Source organism: Zalophus californianus, chromosome 1 (assembly GCF_009762305.2).
Source record: "Zalophus californianus isolate mZalCal1 chromosome 1, mZalCal1.pri.v2, whole genome shotgun sequence".
Lineage (NCBI taxonomy): Eukaryota > Metazoa > Chordata > Mammalia > Carnivora > Otariidae > Zalophus > Zalophus californianus.
This window is the reverse complement of record NC_045595.1, coordinates 137,040,801-137,062,811: the sequence shown is the minus strand read 5'-3', so window position 1 is coordinate 137,062,811 and position 22,011 is coordinate 137,040,801. Positions and strand designations below refer to the sequence as shown.

General features: G+C 38.7%; 1 protein-coding gene across 1 annotated transcript; it reads right to left on the bottom strand.

Moving 5' to 3' along the window:
• Nucleotides 1–1,805: 1,805 nt before the first annotated feature.
• On the bottom strand, nt 1,806–15,672 carry FETUB (fetuin B). The gene is made up of 7 exons (XM_027587245.2): nt 15,350–15,672; nt 14,903–15,013; nt 13,324–13,411; nt 11,287–11,450; nt 10,458–10,559; nt 3,153–3,236; nt 1,806–2,313 (listed from the first exon to the last, which is right to left on the bottom strand). Exons 1-7 carry the CDS (start codon nt 15,569–15,571, stop codon nt 1,930–1,932), a joined length of 1,155 nt encoding a protein of 384 aa, XP_027443046.1. The 5' UTR covers nt 15,572–15,672; the 3' UTR covers nt 1,806–1,929.
• Between the last annotated feature and the right edge of the window lie 6,339 nt (nt 15,673–22,011).

The window sequence follows — 22,011 nt, the reverse complement described above, 5'->3', positions numbered from 1 at the left end:
TGAACTTTCAGTATTAGTGACACTAGCTTTTGAACACTGAAATAGGACCTCTTCATTGAAATTTAGAATGACAAGAATAGTGTGGAATCTGGCCAAGGTGTTACTATGGGGCTCGAACCTGGGGTGGGGCAGGGAGAAAACTATAGATGAACATAGAAACTTCCATGTTTTGATGAGCTGAGCTCCTTAATGAAGTCTTCTATTCTTGCTGTACTGGCCACACCCACTACAGAGTGCCTGTGGGGGGAACTAAATGCTGGTGGAGGGAACTAAATGCTGGTGGAGGGAACTAAATGCTGGTGGAGGGAAAGGCAGGGGATGGGAAGGCTCCCGGGGATGAAGATAAGCTTTTCCTCTGGTTTTGCTGATATTTAGGTGTGCTCACACAAGCCGTGCATTCCCTTCCCCTTCCTTCATTGAACCTTCAAGGTCATACAGTGCTAGTAATGCATTGTGTTTCTTGTTGGACTCTGAGTGAGACAGGGTCTAAGGCTCGGCATAATGCCCCTACTTAATTGTTTTCCTTCCTATAGGAAGCAGCTAAGAGTAACAGTGCGTGAATATTGTCTGATGCTCTTAAACAAACGCTGTCAAGGCCTATGTACCTCTTCTAAGAAACAGCTGCTGGGTTGGAGCACAATAGTTACACCTGCAAATTCCCTGTTTTACTAGCTTGCCAGGACTGCCATAAGTACCATAAACTGAGTGGCTGAAATGACAGAAGTTAATTTCCTCACAGTCCTGGAGGCTGGAAGTCCAAGATCAAGGTGTCAGCAGGTTACTTTCTTCTGAGGACTCTCTCCTTGGCCACCTTCTCTCTGTGCCCCACATGGTCTTACTTCTGTGCTCATCCATGTCCATGGGCTCATCTGGGCCCATGTTGTATTAGGGCCCACACTAATGATTTCATTTTAACTAAATCACCTTTTTAAAGACTTATATCCAAATACAACCACATTCTGAGATACTGGGGGTTACAACTTCAGTATATGAATTGTGGGGAAACAATTCAACCCATAATACCTGTCAAATTTCAAAAGATGTGTGTATATGTATATGCAGGTATTACATATATTTGTGTAAATATATGTACCCAAACATAATATACATGTGTATACATGCACATTATATACATATCTTATAAACCTTATATACATATACATTATAATATATATTATATACATATCTATTATTTTTTAAGTGAAAAAAATTGGGAATGAATGTTATCAGGCTCTTAATTTCTACTCTGAGTAAAACTATTATAGGAGTCAGAAAGCTCCCCAACTTGGAGCAATGTTTGGTTCTCCCCAGGCTCAACCACAGGCCACAGGCAACTGTCTCTTCCAACTACTCCTTATTGATAGGTGAGTTTATCAAGTTCCGGGACTCAGAGACTATTCAGACAGGTCAGAAAACAACACAAAATTCCACCCTCAGATTGAAGGCTGTGCAAACAATATCTGACCAATACATTGTGTTGAAAAAATTATGGAATAAAAGGAGAATGACATTCTGATGGATCTCAGTCTCTTGATATCCTTCAATTTTCATCTCATTTTGATCAGAAGAATCACAGTGTGCTCTTGCCCAGAAAGAAGAGAGCATTCCTAAGTATGGCAGGCCCTATATCAGAGACTTAGCTAAAAGTCAGTAAGAATACAGCAGGAGAGACTGAAGACAGGGGAGGCAGAGAGCATCTGTCCATGGTATGAGGCCTTGGATGGTTCAGAAGAGACACAGCCCCATGTACAAGTAGACAGTGTAGTCTTAGTATTTATACTTCCAGATAACATGATGAGACCAAGAAGAATCAAAAGATATACTTTATTTGTCACTCTTCTACATTTGAGCTGTCTCTCTGCCCCCCTTCCCCAGTACCTCTCTTCTCCTGCAGAGCACTACACCCCCATGGAATCCTCTATGTGGTTCTCATGGTGGGAGAATAAGAGGGTTGTCCTGCTGGGCTGGTCCTGGGCACTCAGCAGAGCATTGTCCTTCCTTGGGAAAAGGCAGGACAACCAGCTTCTTCTCCACAGGCCCCAGGAAAAGGAAGGACACATCCAGGCTTTCTCCCTGAGGATTTGTGGTGAGATCCAGCTTCACAGGAAAGGCCTCAACAGGGCTGTTTTCCTCAGCATCCTCGGGCTTCTTCTCATCATCCAACTCGGGTAGGTATTGGACAGATCCTTTAGGCACAGCCTTGGGGGGCAAGTTGGAAGTAGGGGTTACGATTTTCTGCTGGGACTCTTCCAGCCCAGGGAGGTGCGCAGGTCCCTGGTTAACAGCAGGGTCTTCCCCTCCGGGGGCAGGAACCTGAAATAAGAACATTTTCAAATAGGGAAACATTCCCGGGAAAGACTCCTGCCATGACTAGTACCAAGCTAAGCTGTTCTGGGACTTTTTGAGGGAATGTCTCAAAGGGAGACCAGCTAGAGGGATGGACCTCTAGTTAAAGGGTTAAAAAGCAAAAGCAGACAACAGAAGCTTGACTGCAAGTCTCACAAATTCAGAGCTGAACAATGGTTTGGAAAGGTTAAATGGCTTTTTCCAAGTTCCCAGGGCGCTGTCACCCTACTCCCAGTAGTGCAGTCATAGCTACCTTTATTCAGGGCTTATTCATTGCCAGGCCCCACACAGCGCCCTTCATCCAGTTCCTCTCATTGTTTCCCACAGGGATCTGAACAAGGTCGGTGTTGCAACCCCATTCTACAGACAAGGCAACCAAGACTCAGAGAGGTAAGAACTTGCCCAGAGTCACACCTCACGGGTGGCAGAGCTGGACTGGGACAAGGTGACCTGTCTCAATCACACTCTCAACTAGAGCTGGCTGCCTCATAGTTAACACTCAATAAATACTTTTGGAAAGGGTAAGGGTCTTTGGAACACTGGATTTAATGTTTCAGAGGCCTGAGCCATCCGAGCTACGATATCTGTTTCTGAAGGAGTCCTACTTATTCTGTAGGACCACATTGTAACTGGGGGGAAAAAAGGATGACTAGTCTTTAACCAGCCACCCCCGTGGGTGTGACCTTGGGGCAACCTGAATAAAGTGGTGATCACAGATTTTAGGAAATTAAAAGGAGAGGGCAGTTAGGATTTAGATTATCTGCTCTCTTCTTCATGAGAAGACAAACAATTAGATTGAAAAATACCTGTCGTTCAAAGAAGTCACAAGTCACGGAGACAAACTTTTCTATTTCTCCTTGAGTCACAGAACCTTTGCAAAGACCAACAGGCTAAAGACAGAGAAAATACAACATCCTGTGAGTATTATGATTATCAGTGATTATAAATGGAAATCAACTTGCTTTCTGCTTGTGTGCACACACAGCCAATCAACATTTTTATGTTCTTACCATGTTATGGGTAGGCTCTGAGCCAACTCTCTCTAGATCATTTTTACCAAATAATCACCCAAACTAGGCTAAATTTCCTCTAAAGATGTGAAACTCAGGATTTACTTTTTAAACTTATTTTCATTTTTTTAAGTAGGCTCCATGTCCAGTGCAGAGCCCAATGCCAGGGTTGAACTCATGACCATGAGATCAAAACCTGAGCTGAGATCAAGAGTTGGACACTTAACCAACTGAGCCACCCAGGGGCCCCTAAACTCAGGATTTCTTGAGGAACAAACCATTAGAAAATTCTTTGTATTGAGCAGAAATCTGTGTCTATAGAACATCTACCTCTTGGTCTTACTTCTACCCTTGGGTCATTTTGAAAACCTGTTCTCATCTCTCACATAGTAGTGGCTTTTTGTGTATGTTCCACCTGAGTTTTCCTTTCTCAGACAAAATTCCTTTCAGCTCCTTCAACTTATCTTTATTTAGAAATAAAATAATTTTGTTTTCTTAATACAAATATAATAAGTATTTAGAACATGGATAAACAAAAATAAAATAAAAAGACCTGTACTTGCATGAAAGGTGTGTGTGTGTCCCACAATGATTTGATTTCTTTTCCTCTAACCTTTTTCCTATGCATATATATCTTTCTTCTAGATAAATAGGATTATATTACATATATTATTTTATAACCCTCTCTTGTTACTTAATAATCTATTGTGAAAATCCTTTAATGGCATTAAATAGTCTTCTGTGATCTTCTTTATAATCACTAACTAATATTCCTCTGCATTATTAACAAGTTCTTAGTTACTTTCTTAGGGTAAATTCCTAAAAGAGGAATTTTAGAGTCATAGAGTGTACATATATTCAAGTGCAAATAGAATATTGTAATAAAATGCTGCCTCAATTTCTAAAGAAGAACTCTTAAGAATATTCACATGGAATTTACTAAAATGTGGCTAAACAGATTGCCTGAATATTACTCTATCACCTATGTCCGGACTATATAAAGAGAAGATTTGAAATTCCTTAAGATGGGAAAATCCATTAATGTAGAAAGTCCTTGGAGAATAGGGCTTCAGCCTTTCCCTTCTCCAATTCTTCACCAAATCATATAGGGGACACTCTCTAAAAGAACCTTCTAGAGAGACTGCAGTTACCTGTACCAAGTAGAGCCTGGCTACTCCCACTCTGAGTAGGATTTGCTGAGCTACTCTAATTCATGCTGAATCTAGGGTGAACCACAAAGAGGGAGCTTGTGAGCAAGCTTAACATGTGAACCCTAGAGTTTGGGGATGTATGGGCTATGAAGATTGGTATCTGCTTCTCTCTCAGAGCATTCTGAAGGCAGTATCTTGGCTAAAAGAGCCTACTGTGGTAGGGTAAGGAGAAAGGGCAGGAAAGGGAACACTGTTTCCACTGTTTGGAATAGTAAAAAATGTGTGAATTCCTTGGGACAAGCAAATGCCATAGGTGAGGCTTTTTTGAAAGTACCTACCCAATGGACAATCTTCCAGAGAAGGGGCATGTGATAGTGAAAATCTGGGGGCTGAATTTGAGAAGGGGTAGTTCCAAGGACTCAGCTAGAGAATACATTATCCTTCCAGGAAAGGACCCCTGGATGAACCCACACCTGTACCACTTGAGAGAACCAGCACTGGAACCTGTCTTATGGAGGGTCAGGGTAGACCAAGAGAAAACTACAACTGCAGTTATATAAAAAAGACTTTGTACTCTTCTTTCTTCTCCTCTTTCATTCTGCTTGGAACTTGGAAGAGCAAGAATTAAGCAAAAGATTACAGAAGGGAGAGAAAGAAAGAATAGACCTTGACCCCCTTTCTCACAGCAGGTCCTAAACTCTGAGTTATGTTGAAGCTATGGAGAGAGAGAGAAAAGCTTTGCATTGGATATAAGATAGAAGTTTTGATTCAGAATTGATTGAACAGATTTTTTTCAGACCTGCTAGTGAATCTTAATTACCTAAGTGAAATTGTTCTTATTATTGAAAATGACCAGAAAGCTATGGGATCTGCCCAAGATGTTATTGATAAGCAAGAAGAAGAGATCCTACAGAATAGGGTGAAAATGCTTTCCCAATTATTCCTTGAGAAAATTCACTTGAATAATTATACAAGGCTTTTGAGACACACACTTTAGATTCAAAGACGCACATAGTTTGAAAGTAAAAAGATGGAAAAAAATATATAATGCAAACAGTAACCAAAAGAAATCTGGGTTGGCTATACAAATATCAGACAAAGTTGACTCTAAGACAAAAATTGTTGACAGAGACAAGGAAAAACACTTCATAATGATAAAAAGGCCAATTATTAGGAAGACAAAACTGTAAATATATATGTACCTAACAACAGAGCCCCAAAGAACATAAGCAAAACTGACAGAATTCGAAGGAGATAAAGACAAGTCAACAATAATAGTTGGAAACCTCACTTTCAATAGTGTATAGAACAACTATGCATAACATCAACAAGGAAACAGAAGACCCTATAAACCAATAATTACAGAATGCTCCACCTAATGACAGTAGAATATACACGCTTCTCAAGTGTACATGGAACATTTTCCAGGATATACCTTATGTTAAATTTTAAAACAAACTTCAATAAATTTAAAAGACTTGAGATCATATGGACCATATTCTCCAACCACAGTGGAATGAATTTGGAAATGGATTTAAAAAACTGGGGAATTTTGCAAATATTAGATGACATACTCCTATATAGCCAATTGGTCAAAGAAGTAGTCACAGAGAAAATTAGAAAATACTTTGAGATGAATGAAACCAAAACAAAACATGCACAACTTATGAGATTAGCTAAAGCACTGCTTAGAAGGAAATTTGTAGATGTAAATGCTATTGTTAAAAAAGAAAAAAAAATAGCATATCATTTACATAACCTTCTACCTTAACAGGAAAAAAAAAAAAAACTCATCCCAAAGCAAGCAAAAAGAAGGCCATAATAAAGAGCAGAGAGGAAATAAATGAACTAGATGATTATAAAAATGGAAAATAAAACTGCAAGTTGATTATTTGAAAAGATCAACAAAAATGACAAAACTCTAGACTGACCAAGAACAAAATGACTCATATTACTAAAATTGGAATTAAAGAGGGGACATCACTTCCAATCTCTCAGAAATAAGAAGGGAATACTATGAACATCTTCCTGTATGCTGAGAGATTAGGTAACTTGGATAAAATGGACAGATTCCTAGGAAGACACAAACTACCAAAACTTAAAAGAAACAGAAAATCTGAATAGAACTAAACAAGTAAAAAGATTGAATTGTTAATAATAGTTTTTAAAAACCCCAAACTTCTCACAAAGACAAGCTCAGGCCCACTGGTGAATTCTACCAAACATTTAAAGGAAAATGAACACCAATCCTTAGCAAACTCTCCAAAATAAAATAGAAGAGGAGGGAAATTTTCCCAACTCATTCTGTGAGGCCAGTATTAAATTCATATGAAAATCAAGCAGAGACAATACAAGAAAACTATAGATTAATATCTCATGAATATAAATGAAAAATCTTATAAAAAAATACTGGCAAATTGAAATCAGCAACTAAGAAAAAGGATTACATACCGTGACCAATTGAGATTCATCTCCAAAGTGTAAGATTATTTTATTTTTATTTATTTTTAAAAAAGATTCTATTTATTCATTTGACACAGAGAGAGAGAGTACAAGCAGCGGGGGAGTGGCAGGCAAAGGGAGAAGCAGTTTCCTGCTGAGCATAGAGCCTGACATGGGGCTTGATCCCAGGACCCTAGGATCATGACCTGAGCCAAAGGCAGATGCTTAACTGACTGAGCCACCCAGGTGCCTCCAAGATTATTTTAACATACAAGAGTCAATCATTGTTATATACAATAATAATAGATTAAAGGAGAAAAAAGGCCATGGTTATCTCATTAACTCAGAAAAAGCATTTGATAAACTCTAACACTGTTTCTTGATTAAAAATCATTCAGAAATTAGGAATAGAACTTTTTCAATTTAATAGAAGGCATCCATGAAAAACCTACAGTTAACATCATATTCAATGATGAAATACTCAATGTTTTCCCCAGGAATAAGATAAGGATGTCTACTCTTCCCACCTCTGTTCAATATTGTACTGGAAGTTCTAGCCAGGGAAATTCGGCAAGAAAAAGAATTAAAAGGCATGCAGATTGGAAAGGAAGAAGTAAAGCTATCTCTAATTGCAGATGATGTGATCTTGTATGTAGAAAATCCTAAGGAATCTACTAGAAAACTATTAGAAAGAGTAAATGAGTCCAGCAAGGTTACAGGATACAAGATCAATATGCAAAAATCAATTGTATTTCTATACATTTGCAGGAAACTATTCAAAAATAAAATTAAGGAAACAAATACGTTATTTTAGCATCAAAGATAATAAGATATTTAGATATACAAATAACTGAGTATTGAACATTGAAAACTACAAAACATTGTTGAAGGAAATTGAGTGAGTCCTAAACAAAAGGAAAGACAGTCCATATTCATGGACTGAAAGACTTAATATTGTTAACATGACAATATGTCCCACATTGGTCTATAGATTCAGTGCAATTCTTATCACATTTTTAACTACCTTTTTAAAATAGAAATAGAAAATGACAAGATGATCCTAAGATTATTATGAAAATGCAAGGGATCCAGAATACCCAAATAATTTTGAATAAAAAGATCAAAATAGGACTCACACATCCCAATTTCAAAATTTACTACAAAGCTATAGTATTCAAGATAGTGAAGCAGTGGTATAAGGATAGCTATATAGATTCATGGAATAAAATGGAGAGTACAGAAATAAACCTTGACATTTATGGTCAAGTGATCTTCAAGAAGTATGCCAAGACACTCAAATGGGGGAAAATGATTGTTTTTTCAACAAAAAATTCTAGGACAAATGGATATCCACATGCAAAGAATGAAGCTGAACCTCCTACCTCACACAATATACAAAAATTGACTCAGTATGGGTCACAAACCTAAACATAAGAGCTAAAACTACAAAACTCTTCGAAGAATACATAGGAGTAAATCTTAGTGATCTTGGATTAGGCAATGATTTCTTAGAGATGACTCCAAATGCACAATGATAACAAAAATAAATAAGAGGGACTTCATGGAAATTAAAAACTTTTTTTTTACTAAAAATGTTAATTTATTTGTTGCAGGGTGGTATTAGATCTTTAATTACAGTATGTAATTAAGTATTTAATTATTTTTAAAGTGTGTAATTATTAAGAAAACTAGAAAAACATGCATTTCAATTTTTAAAAATATATACAGTAGAATATACAGTGTACATTTGAATGTACAACTTTTATACTTCAAAGAACATCATTAAGAAAATGAATAGATGGGGCGTCCGAGTGGCTCAGTCATTAAGCGTCTGCCTTCGGCTCAGGTCATGATCCCAGGGTCCTGGGATCGAGCCCCACATCGGGCTCCCTGCTCGGCAGGAAGCCTGTTTCTCCCTCTCCCACTCCCCCTGCTTGTGTTTCCTCTCTCGCTGTGTCTTTCTCTGGCAAATAAATAAAAATCTTTAAAAAAAAAAGAAAGAAAAGAAAATGAATAGACAATCCAGAGAATGAGAGAAAATATTTGCAATCACATATGTGATTAAGGGATTTTCTCTAGAATATGTAAAGAACTCCTACAATTCAACAATAAGAAAATAAATAGTCCAATTTTAAAATAGTCAAAGGATCTGAAGAGACATTTCTCCAAAGAATATATACACGATAATAACCAACAAGTACATTAAAAGATGCTTAACATCATTAGCCATGAGGAAAATGCAAGTGACAACCAAAATGAGATACCACTTCATACTCAATAAGAGAGCTATAATAAAAGACAGCTAACAATAATTTGCAAGTAACATATTGTGGAGAAATTGAAACCCTCATATGTTGCAGATGGGATTATAAAACTGGTGCAGTCACTTTGGAAAACAGCTTGGCAGTCAGTCAAAAGGTTAAACATAAAGTGCGACCCAGCAATCCCACTTCAAACTATATATCCAGAAGAAATGAAAACACAGTATACATAAAAACTTGTATACAAACGCTCTCAGCACCATCATTTATAAGAGCGCAAAGGGGGAAGCAACCCAAATATCCATTGACTAATGGATGAATAAACAGTACATGGTGCATCCATGCAATGAAATATTATTTGGCCATAAAAAGGAATGAAGCACTGATCCATGCTACAACACAAATAGACCTTGAAAACATTATGTTAAGTGAAAAAAGCAGACACAAAAGGCCATACACAGCATGATCCCATTATATGGGAAGTCCAGAAGAAGACAAAGTCATAGACAATAAATAGATTAGCAGTCTCCAGGGGCTTGGGTGAGGGGTTTCTTTTTGGGCTGATGAAAATATTCTAAAATTACATAGTGGTGATGGTGGCACAACTCTGTGAATCTACTAAAAAAAAAAGAAAAAGAAAAAAACCCCTGGATTGTATACCTTAAAGGGTGAATTTTATGATGTGTGAGTTATACTTAATGAAGCTGTTAGTATAAGTAAGTAAATAAGGAGAAAAAAGTGTTTTGACTCATTTTGCCCAATTGGGCTACAAGACATTGTGTCAATTGACATTTTCCACCAGGTGTGTTTCAAATGGTTTCAAGGTGCCCTGCCCATCTTGAATGCATTCTTTGAAAGAAGGCCTCTTTGACTTCTTTGTCCTTCTTACAGAGTGGTCCAAGGAATGGAATACCATGCTGTATTCCAAATGTAACTGGATTTGTTCAGATAGAAGCAGGACCATCACAAACCACTGAGAAGATTCGTCTATGTTTTACAGTGTCCTATGATTAATTTTTTTTGCAAAGCCATCATATTGCTGATGAAAATTGCAGTTATGATAAAATAAAATCCTTTATAATTGCATCTGAGCCTGCACAATATCTATTTAGTCAGTTGTTACTTAAGGGGAAGAAAAGCATCTCATGCATTACAACACCTCATGTAATAATTTGTTGCTCAATAAGTATTGATAGATGACTTGTGAATACAAATCTTAAATTACGAAGACATTCAGGAATACTTACCTCAGAGTCATGGGGCTGAAGTGCACAGCTGCTGGCTTGGGATTTGGTACATGGTGACTCTTTGATTAAGTATTCCACAAAGTAGGAAGGGCCAACCACCCACTGGTATGAGATGAGAGTTGAGAAATAAAAAATCAAATCTTACTATATGGAGAAATCATTCAGGTTTGGCAGCATTTTATTTAGGAGAACCAAATGTCCTCAGTCAAAGTCAATGTCAACACAGGTCTCCTACTGTCCCTATACTCCCCACCAAGATCAAAGCATGCACTGTGATTTTGTCATTTAAAAAACATAATCACCATACTTTCTTCCCTTCTTAAGGATTTGAAAGGGCTCTAAAAACCTTCCCTTGGGTGAGCTGATTTTTCTTCCCACAGATTAGTTTTTAGATTAACTTTCCTCTATATAACAGATTCAACATCATCCAAATACAAATGAGCCTTCATTTTCTCTAACCTGTAAAACTCACAATCCATTCCAGGCCTTAAGAAGAAGCAGAAATTGACTTACTAAATGGTCCACGGTCAATTAAATATGAGAATGTAGCAGCAAATAGTGAATAACCAAGGAGACTATGAGTCTATTTCCCTTCTCACCTTAAGGCCAATGAAGTAAAATGGAGTCCCGCAACTCTGGTGGAAATCCCATGGCATAACTCAGACACTGAAACATGGCTGAATGTATATCAGGTCTACCCAAGTAGGGAATAAAGAAAAGGCTTTTCTGTTCAAATTAAAAGGAATGCCTTCATATTCACCTCTCAGCTTAGGAACTGACAGTAACAGTTATGAGACACATTGTTGGTGTAATGACACTTCAACCTCACCTGGCTAGAAGCCTGGATTACTTGGACGAGAGAATACTGCTTTGAGGTGCTCTTACTGTTGTATTTTGCAAGAGACTCAAGGGCAGCTTCCAGAACCTTGGGATCTGACAGGTCAGTGGTCCTGGGGCAGTCAGGGCACATTCTGTGAATCTTTCTTTGAGAAACTGTTGACGCCAAAGAGAGAAGTTTAAAAAGGAAACTCCTTAATGATTTTTAATCCCAGAAATCATACGTCCACAACAGAAGCAGAGATCAAAAAAAATCATTTTGGCAAGGATGGAATGAATGGAAAAGACATTATCTAGAAAGAAAGCTGTTAGCAGAGTATTCTGCAATGAGTGTGTATTACTTTCATAATTCAAAAAAAATTAAAGCAAGATTTTTTCACCTCACACAAAGGTATTTACCCCAGAAATTGTGTCCAAAAATATATGTGTGTTATATTGATATAAAAACTTTTCCCCAGTTAGCTCAGTATCTGCCACCATCATTGCCTCTGTCAGGCAGACTGAGCGTCTTAAAATGTTGGGATTTCATTAGTGTCATGTCTTATTCGCCTTTTAGTCTCCAACACATAACATAACGTCTAATGCATTGTAAGCGCTTAGCAAATGCTTATTGAATGACATACAGCAGGTAAGCACACCCTTCCCGGTTAGAAAATACAAGCAGGCCAGAAAACAAATATTGGTCAAATCACTGTATGACTGGATAGAATAATCATGCTAAACGCGTAGTGAGCATTTCTGATTGGGAGGAGCTGGGGGTGGCAAAAGTCATATGAAAGTCAGGCCAGGGAACTTTTCTGGAAGTTATTTCTGTAGAGCAAATACATTGTTTTGATCAATTGTATGTTTATTTGCATGTATTTGGGCATAATGTGAGGCAATTTCCATAGCTTATTACTCCGGCACCATCGTCCCCACGGGTCACTTCCTGACCTCCCATACCTCTGTCACCTATGACTTCCATTTAAATCCCAATCTGTCTTGTTGGTTGTTCTCTGATTCATTTTTGAAGACTCATCTTCACAACCAGGAAGCTTAAACAGTGGCTAATAAAACATTTGCTTTGTTGCTTTAGCTCCCAAAGGATCCAGCAACATTGTTTTCTCCTGGATCTTATTAGAAATGCAGACTTTCTAGAATCAGAAATCTGCACTTGAACAAGATCCACCAGGGGAGTCACATTCACGTATAGTTTGACAAGCAGCCACATCCTATTTTCCCATGCCTTGGATGTTTGCTTTCCAAAGAAGGATCCAGAACGAATTCACGTGCCTATTTGAAATGCCATTAGTTTCAGCCTCATTCTTAGTTCATTTATCCAACAGTACTATGGGACTCCTTACACTTAATAGGAATAGAGGGAGGGCTTTGGCAGGCAGGAAGAAGGAATACATGTTCTGCTCGAAAAAAGATAGGAGACCCAAATCAAGGCAGCGCGTTGTCTCTGTTCTATGGTTAGGCTAAATCTGTATAGGAATGAGAACAGGTGAGCACCTTTCCTTTCTGGAATAGAGAACATGATGGAAGAAGCAACATTGGCAGGGTCCTCAAAGAATGTAAGTTCTAAGGGCAGAGGGTGTTGGGTGAGGACATCCTTAGCAGAGGAGGAGGCAAATAGTAGACGTGGACATCGGAAAGTACAATGTGTGCTCGGAAAATAGCGAAGCATCCATCCAGTTGCAGAAAGTGCAGAGTTGGTATAGTCAGGGAAATAATGTCAGAGAGAACTAGAAAGGGAGCCTGGGACCAGAGTAGAGATGAAGCCATTTCCAACAGACTAAACATTTAGGATTTAATGCAGCCCTCTATAATAAAGGATTTAAGCAGGTTATTTAAGAAGATTGCTTGTGGGAAGAAGAGTGGTACAAGTTGAACTTCATAGGAGAGGCAAATACTGGATAGAAGAACATGGCCTTGGCATGAATAGGAAGTAAGAATGGGAGAACCCTGTATACTCTAGGCATAGCCCCTTTTTAATGTTCTTTTTCCATATTTTATTAAAATGAACAAAATCAGAGTGCTCTCTTACCTGGGCGAAGAGTACAGTTATAAGCGGGTAAGTAGAGAACCCTTGCTGGCATGTTTACATAAAATATTGCTTTGCATTGACCATAAACCTGGAACAAACACACACATTTTATGAAATGGTGGAACAAAAACTCTGACTTTTAAAAATGTCCCCAAAATTAGATTGAACATTTTATTTTTTAAGATTTATTTATTTGAGAGAGAGAGAGGAGGGGCAGAGGGAGAGGGAGAGAGAGAATCTCCAGCAGACTCCACGCTGAGTGCAGAGTCTGACATGGGGTTCGATCTCACGACCCTGAGATCACCAACCTGAGCCGAAACCAAGAGCCGGACACTTAACTGACTATGTCACTCAGGTGCCCATGGACACTTTCTTTTGAAATAATGAAAGACTAAGATCAGTTTTGGTGGTTTGGGGTATGAGAAACTGCCAGCAAATCAACAAATAGTCAACCTTCTTCTGAAACACAGTGAGTCTACATTTCCCAGCCTCCTTCCAGATTAGGTATGACTGTGTATAATCGAGTTGCAACCACAGGAAGGTGAGAAGTGATTGTAACCATTTCCAGGTGGCCCATGAAGTTTTCTCCATGTGACCTGTCCACTATGCTCTTTCTCTTTCCATGGCCTGATGCAGAAAAGCATGGCAGTCATAGAAACCACGAGTTGAAGGTGGCTGTCGAGAACCACAATGTGGAAGGAATGTGGGGCTCCAAGTCACTTCTGGAGGAAAGCCCCCTCTTGATCAGGAATTTCTATTTTGAACTTTCCATGAGTGAGAAATAAACTTCTATCATGTTGGAATCAGCATACACTTTTTAGGGTATATATTATAGCAGCTAGTGTCACTATAACAAATATAAAAGCATACTCTTTGCTCTTCAAAACCAGATAGGTGCAATTTGACAAATTTGGTTAAATGACTAGAAAAGATATCTTGATCAAATAGTTTATTTCTAAACACAGTTCTGCACTCAAAATATAAAGTTTCATACTGATTAACGGACATAACCTCAGGATAATTGAGAATCAAAAGACAGGTGACTATGTTATTTTCAAGCTTCTTCAATAGTCGCCTTTAAAAGGTTGAATTCTGAGGCCTTTTAGGTTCTATGATTCCAGGAAATCCTTCTATGGCACCTCTGGGAGCCCCCATACTGTAAGCCTTACCTCTCCCCAGCCTCACATTCCATATCAGTGTTCACTGAAACAAAGCAAAATAAAACCAAGAAAGAAGCCCCTTCTCCATTGCTTCTGTAGTCTTCCTTAGACACACATCCAGAGCACTACATCTCAAATATTTTTTCTCACAATTCAAACACTAGCTCAGAGCCTATAGGAGGGTCTTGAGGGTAGAAAACAATTTGGGGGCAACTTTTCAATTCTGGGGTCATGACTCCCAGTGGGACACTCAGAAGCTCCTTTGATTAAACTTTTAAAACTAAACTCTACAGTATTGGAATAACCGCATGGGAACCATGCCTGAGAGATTATAATGAAGAGATGGCACACACTGAGCAATCCTCACCCAGGTCAGAGAACACCTAGCTTCTCCAGAGTGCCTGGACACAAGCACTTACCGATCTATGAAGGTGCTTCATCTCACAGTCCTTCCATTCCTTCCTGGTGAGTACATGGCAGTCAGTCTCTAACACGTCCAGCGTGAGATAGAACAGAGATCCCAGGTCAACCTGTGAGAGGGGGTTGAGAAAAGCACTGCATCCCACATGAAGCAGAAACCCCTAAAGACTGGCCAAAAAGTCTCTGTTTTATGGCAGAGCCAAAGTCTCTGATGTTTGTGGAGATTTTGGATAACCTGTTGGACACTAGACAAAGTGTCAGAGTAGGAGAACTATTAGCACAATAACAAGAGCACATAGCACACCCTGGCAGGGAAGAGAGGAACGTTCTTAGCAGGGTTTCCAATTTGGAAAGCATCTGCCAACTCATGTCTCTGGGGTCCCATCCCCTGGGTGGCCTCCTCAGCTTGTGTAAGCACCCGCCCAAGATAAGGGACTGTCACTTGCCTGTCTGTGTTCGCGGACATCGCTCACTCGGTTGAGTCTCAGCACATAGCCATCCTTTCGGTCCCTGTTGATGTCCTGAAGGGCAAAGCCTGTGACTGTCAGAACATCTGAGTCATTGCAGCCACGGGGGAGGACAAATAAGGGGGGCGGTGGCATGGGTACAGATCTAGCCCTGCAGCATGCAGCCAGTGTGCAGAGCACCAGGGGTAGGAGCAGACCCATTCTGTGAGGAACAAGTTCCAGGATGAGTCAGGATATAGAGGTATAGGGATCAGGCTGCTCACAGCGCTCGCTCTGTAAAGTTAATGTGCACAGTTTTGTAATCACAATCTGAACCGGTAACCAGCTTTTGAAACACGATGTCCCATTGTCTCTTTGAATTCTCAATGTGGATTTCCCTGAGTCAGTACTTTGGATGGGATTTGCCAATGTTTCTAACCTTGGACCCTGAAGCAATCTCATATTTACATGTCATGTAAACAAATTTGTTTCCTAACCTTTTCTTTTTTTTTCTTTTTAAAGATTTTATTTATTTATTTGACAGAGAGAGATAGCAAGAGCAGGAACACAAGCAGGGGGGAGGGAGAGAGTGAGAAGCAGGGCCCCCGCTGAGCAGAGAGCCCCATGCGGGGCTTGATCCCAGGATCCTGGGATCACGACCTGAGCCAAAGGCAGACGCTTAACAACTGAGCCATCCAGGTGCCCCTCCTAAACTTTTCCTAAGAAACCATAATAAACACATGGGTCAAGGCTCCTAGGAGGTCAGGAATGGATTCTGGTTTGTGTCCAGGGCTCTACATGATCAGAATATGTGGGCTGTCACCTTTTTCCTTCTCCCCTGGCACCTGCCCTCCAGCTGATGTCCTGGGCCACACTAATAGTTCGGAACACAGTGTTCGGTCCCAATCGTGTTCAGTGAGTTCAGATTTCCTGCCTGACTTCCTGTGTTCACCGTTCTTGTTAGATCAGGAAAAGGGCTCTAACCTCACATCACCTGCATAAAGCATCAGTGACATTCCTAATGCACTGTGGGACATGGCTAGAAAGTGTTCTAGTTAGCCTTATTTAATTTTTTTTAAAACAAAGCTTTGTTCAAAGAAAAAGTGAATGATACATCAATAGTTCTTGTATCATACTCCAAGTCTACTTCTCTTTCTGTGGATCTGTACGGAAGCAAACTCATTAAACACTATGGTTAAGAAGAGATAGCTAATCATTCAGAAAAGAAGGAGAAATAGAGTTTTTCAGACTAAACACTAAAGGAGTTCATGACCATTAAACCAGCCCTGCAAGAAATACTAAAGGTGACTCTTTGAGTGGAAAGGAGACCAAAAATGACAGTATAAAGTTAGGAAACACAAAAGCAGTAAAAACAAGTATTTCTGTAAAAAAAATCAGTCAAGGAACTCACACGAGAAAAGGGATATAAAATATAGGGGTATCTGGGTGGCTCAGTAGGTAAAGTGTCTACCTTTGGCTCAGGTCATGATCCTGGGGTCCTGGAATCGAGCCCCACGTCAGGCTCCCTGCTCAGTGGGGAGTCTGCTTCTCCCTCTCCCTCTAACCCTCCCCTCTGCTTATGCTATCTCTCTCAAATAAATAAAATCTTGGGAAAAAAAGGATATAAAATATAATAACATATACCTAAAATGTGGGGAGGAGAGGAGAAATGAATGGGTTGAAACTTGAACAACCATCAACTTAATATAGACTGCTACTTGAAGAAGAGGTTATATACAAACCTAATGGTAACTGTATATCTGAAACCACTAATAAACGTGCAAATAAAGCGAACGAAATCCAAATATACCACTAAAGAAAATCAGCAAGACATGAGAGAAAGACAAGAAAGGATCAGAGAAAATCTTCAGAAACAACCAGAAAACAAGTAATAAAATGGCAATAAATACATACCTATCAATAATAATTTTTTTAAAAGACTTTATTTGTCAGAGAGACAGAGAGAGCACAAGCAGGGGGAGCGGCAGGCAGAGGGAGAAGCAGACTCCCCGCTGAGCAAGGAGCCCAATGCAGTACTTGATCCCAGGACCCTGGGATCATGACCTGAGCTGAAGGCAGGCGCTTAACTGACTGAGACACCCAGGCATCCCTATCAATAATAATTTCGAATGTAAATGTACTAATGCTCCAATCAAAAGAAATGGGGTGACAGAGTGGGTCAAAAAACAAGACCCATAAGCTGCCTACAAGAGACTCATTTTAGACCTAAAGACATGTGCAGGTTGAAAGTAAGGGGATGGAGAAACATTTATTATGCAAATAGATGTCTGTGAAAAGAAAATTCTTACATCAGACAAAATAGACTTTAAAACAAAGGCTGTAACAAGAGACAAAGAAGGACACTATATAATAATAAAGGGGACAACCCAACAAGACACAATAATTGTAAATATTTATGCTTCCAACATAGGAGCACACAAAATCATAAAACAGTTAATAACAAACAGAAAGGAACTAACCAATAATAGTGCAGTAATAGTAGAGAACTCTAACACCCTACTTACATCAATGGACAGATCATCTAAACGAAATCAACAAAGAAACAATGGCTTTGAATGACACACTGGACCAGATGGATTTAACAGATATATTCAGAATATTCTAGCCTAAACCAGCACAATACACATTCTTTTCAAGTGCACATGGAACATTCTCCAGAATAGATCACATAGTTGCCCACAAAACAAACCTCAACGAATTCAAGAAGATTGAAATCATACCATGCACATTTTCTGACCAAAATGCTATGAAACTAGAAATCAACCACAAGAAAAAATCTGGAAAGACCACAAATGGAGGTTAAACAGCATGCTACTAAACAATGAATGGGCCAACCAGGAAATAAAGGATGACATAAAAAAGTACATGGAAACAAATGAAAATGAAAACACAGTAGTCCAAAACCTCTGGGATGCAGCAAAAGTGGTCCTAAGAGAAAAGTTCATAGCAATACAGGCCTACCTCAAGAAGCAGGAAAAATCTCAAATAAACAACCTAAACAACCTTACACCTAAAAGAGAAAAAGAAGAACAAATGAAGCCTAAACCCAGCAAAAGGAAGGAAATAATAGAGATTAGAGCAGAAATATGTGATACAGAAGTTAAAAAAAACAATAGAACTGATCAATGAAACCAGAAGCTGGTTCTTTGAAAAAATTAATCAAATTGATAAAACCCCTAAACAGGCTTATCAAAAAGAAGAGAAAGGACCCCCAAAATAAAGTCACAAATGACAGTAAGAAATAACCAACACCATAGAAATACAAACAATTATAAGAGAATATTATGAAAAACTATATGCCAACATATTGGACAACCTGGAAGAAATGGATAAATTCCTAGAAACACATAAACTACTAAAACTGAAATCAGAAGAAATAGAAAATGTGAACAGACCAATTGCTAGCAAAGAAATTGAATCAGTAAACAAAAGACTCTCAACAAACAGAAGTCTAGGACCAGATGGGTTCACAGGCAAATTCTAACAAACATTTAAGAAGAGTTAATGGGGCCCCTAGGTGGCTCAGTCCTTAAGTGTCTGCCTTCGGCTCAGGTCATGATCCTGGGGTCCTGGGATCGAGTCCCGCATCGGGCTCCCTGCTCAGCAGGAAGCCTGCTTCTCCCTCTCCCACTCCCCCTGCTTGTGTTCCCTCTCTCGCTGTGTCTCTCTCTGTCAAATAAATAAATAAAATCTTTAAAAAAATAAAGAAGAGTTAATATCTATTCTTCTCAAACTATTCCAAAAAATAGAAAAGGAAGGAAAACTTCCAAATTTATTCTATGAGGTCAACATTACCCTCATACTGGAACTAGATAAAGACACCAAAAAAAAAAAAAAAAGAAGAAGAAGAAGGACCACAGGCCAATATCCCTGGTGAACACAGATGCAAAAAAAAAAAAAAAAAATACTCAACAAAATGCTAGCAAACTGAATTCAACAATACATTTTAAAAAATCATTCACCAGGATCAAGTGGGGTTTATTCCCGGGATGCAAGCGTAGTTCAACATTCCCAAATCAATCAATGTGATTCATCACATCAATAAGAGAAAGGATAAGAACCATATGATCATTTTGATAGATGCAGAAAAAGCATTTGGCCAAGTACAACATCCATTCGTGATAAAAACCCTCAACAAAGCAGGTTTAGAGGGAACATACCTCAACATAACAAAAGCCATATATGAAAAACCCACAGCTAGCATTATCCTTAATGCGGAAACACAGAGCTTTTCCCCTAAGGTCATGAACAAGACAAGGATGTCCACTCTCACCACTGTACTTCACATAGTACTGGAAGTCCTAGCCACAGCAATCAGACAACGAAAAGAAATAAAAGGAACCAAATCAGTAAGGAAGAAGTAAAACTTTTCACTATTTGCAGATGACATGATACTCTATATAGAAAACCCTGAAAGACTCCACCAAAAAACTGCTAGAACTGATAAATGAATTCAGTAAAATTGTAGGATACAAAATCAATGTATAGAAATCTGTTGCATTTCTATACACCAATAATGAAGCAGTATAAAGAGAAATTAAGAAAACAATTCCATTTACAATTGCACCAAAAATAATAAGATACCTAGGAATGAACTTAAACAAAGAGGTGAAAGACCTGTACTCTGAAACGTGCAAACATTGATGAAAGAAATTGAAGATGACACAACAAAATGGAAAAACATCCCATGCTCATGGATTGGAAAAACATATATTGTTAAAATGTCCATACTACCCACAGCAATCTACACATTTAATGCAATCTCTATCAAAATACCAACAGCATTTTTCACAGAGTTAGAACAATCCCAAAATTTGTATGGAACCACAAAGGACCCTGAATAGACAAGGCAATCTTGATAAAGAAAAGCAAAGCTGGAAGCATCACAATTCTAGACTTCAAGTTATATTACAAAGCTGTAGTAATCAAAACAGTATGGTACTGGCAGAAAAATAGACACAGGTCAATGGAACAGAATAGGAAACCCAGAAATAAACCCACAATTATATGGTCAATCAATCTTCAACAAAAGCAGGAAAGACTATCCAATGGGAAAAGGACAGTCTCTTCAACAAATGGTGTTGGGAAAACTCACAGCTACATGCAAAAGAATGAAACTGGACAACTTTCTTTTTTTTAATGTTTTATTTATTTATTCATGAGAGAGAGAGAGGCAGAGGCAGAGGGAGAAGCAGGCTCCCCACTGAGCAGGGAGCCCGATGCAGGGCTCGATCCCAGGACCCTGGGATCATGACCTGAGCCAAAGGCAGAAGCTTAACCATCTGAGCCACTCAGGTGCCCCAGAAACTGGACGACTTTCTTACACCACACACAAAAATAAATTCTAAATGGATTAAAGACCTAAATGTGAGACCTGAAACCATAAATCCTAGAAGAGAGCACAGGCAGTAACTTCATTGACATTGGCCATAGCAACTTCTTTCTAGCCATGTCTCCTGAGGCTAAGGAAACAAAAGCAAAAATAAGCCGTTGAAATTTCATTAAAATAAAAAAGCTTCTGCACACAGCAAAGGAAATAATCAACAAAACTAAAAGGCAACCTACAGAATGGGGGAAGATATTTGGAATGATATATACAATAAAGGCTTTAGTATCCAAAATACACAAAGAACTTAAAAAAAAAAACAACCTCAACACCCAAAAAATAATCCAATTAAAAAGTGGACAGAAGACATGAACAGATATTTCTCCAGAGAAGACATTCAGATGGCCAACAGACACATGACAAGTGCTCAACATCACTCATCATCAGGGAAGTACAAATCTACAATGACGTATAACCTCACATCTGTCAGAATGGCTAAAATCAGTAACACAAGAAACAACAGGTGTTGGCGAGGCTATGGAGAAAAAGGAACACTCATGCACTGTTGGTGGGAATGCAAATTGGTGCAGCCACTGTGGAAAACAGTATGGAGGTTTCTCAAAAAGTTAATAGTAGAACTACGTTGTGATCCAGCAATCGCACTACTGGATGTTTACCCACAGAATACAAGAACATTAATTCAAAGGAATACATGCAACCCTGTGTTTATAGCAACATTATTTACAATAGCCAAGATATGGAGGCAGCCCAAGTGTCCATGGACTGATGATGAATGGATAAAGAAGACATGGTGTGTGTGTATGTACCTATATACATACACACAATGGAATATTAGCCATGAAAAAATAAAATCTTGCCATTTGCAACAACATGGATAGAGCTAGAGTGTATCACGCTAAGTGAAAAAAGCCAATCAGAGAAAGACAAATACCATATGATTTCACTCATATGTGGAACTTAAGAAACAAAATAAACGAGGAAAAGGAAAAAAAATAAGACAGACACCAACCAAGAAACAGACTCTTAATTACAGAGAACAAGCTGATGGTTACCAGAGGGGGTGGGCAGGGGGATGGGTTAAACAGGTGATGGGGATTAAGGAGTACACTTGTCCTAATGAGCACCGGGTGTTATATGGAAGTGTTGAATCACTATATTGCACACCTGAAACTGATATTACACTGTATGTTAACTAACTGGAATTAAAATAAAAACTTAAAATAATTTTTAAAAAATAAACTTACGTGTACAAGCATAAAACAATAAAGAAGAGACAGCTAATGATGAGTAGGTG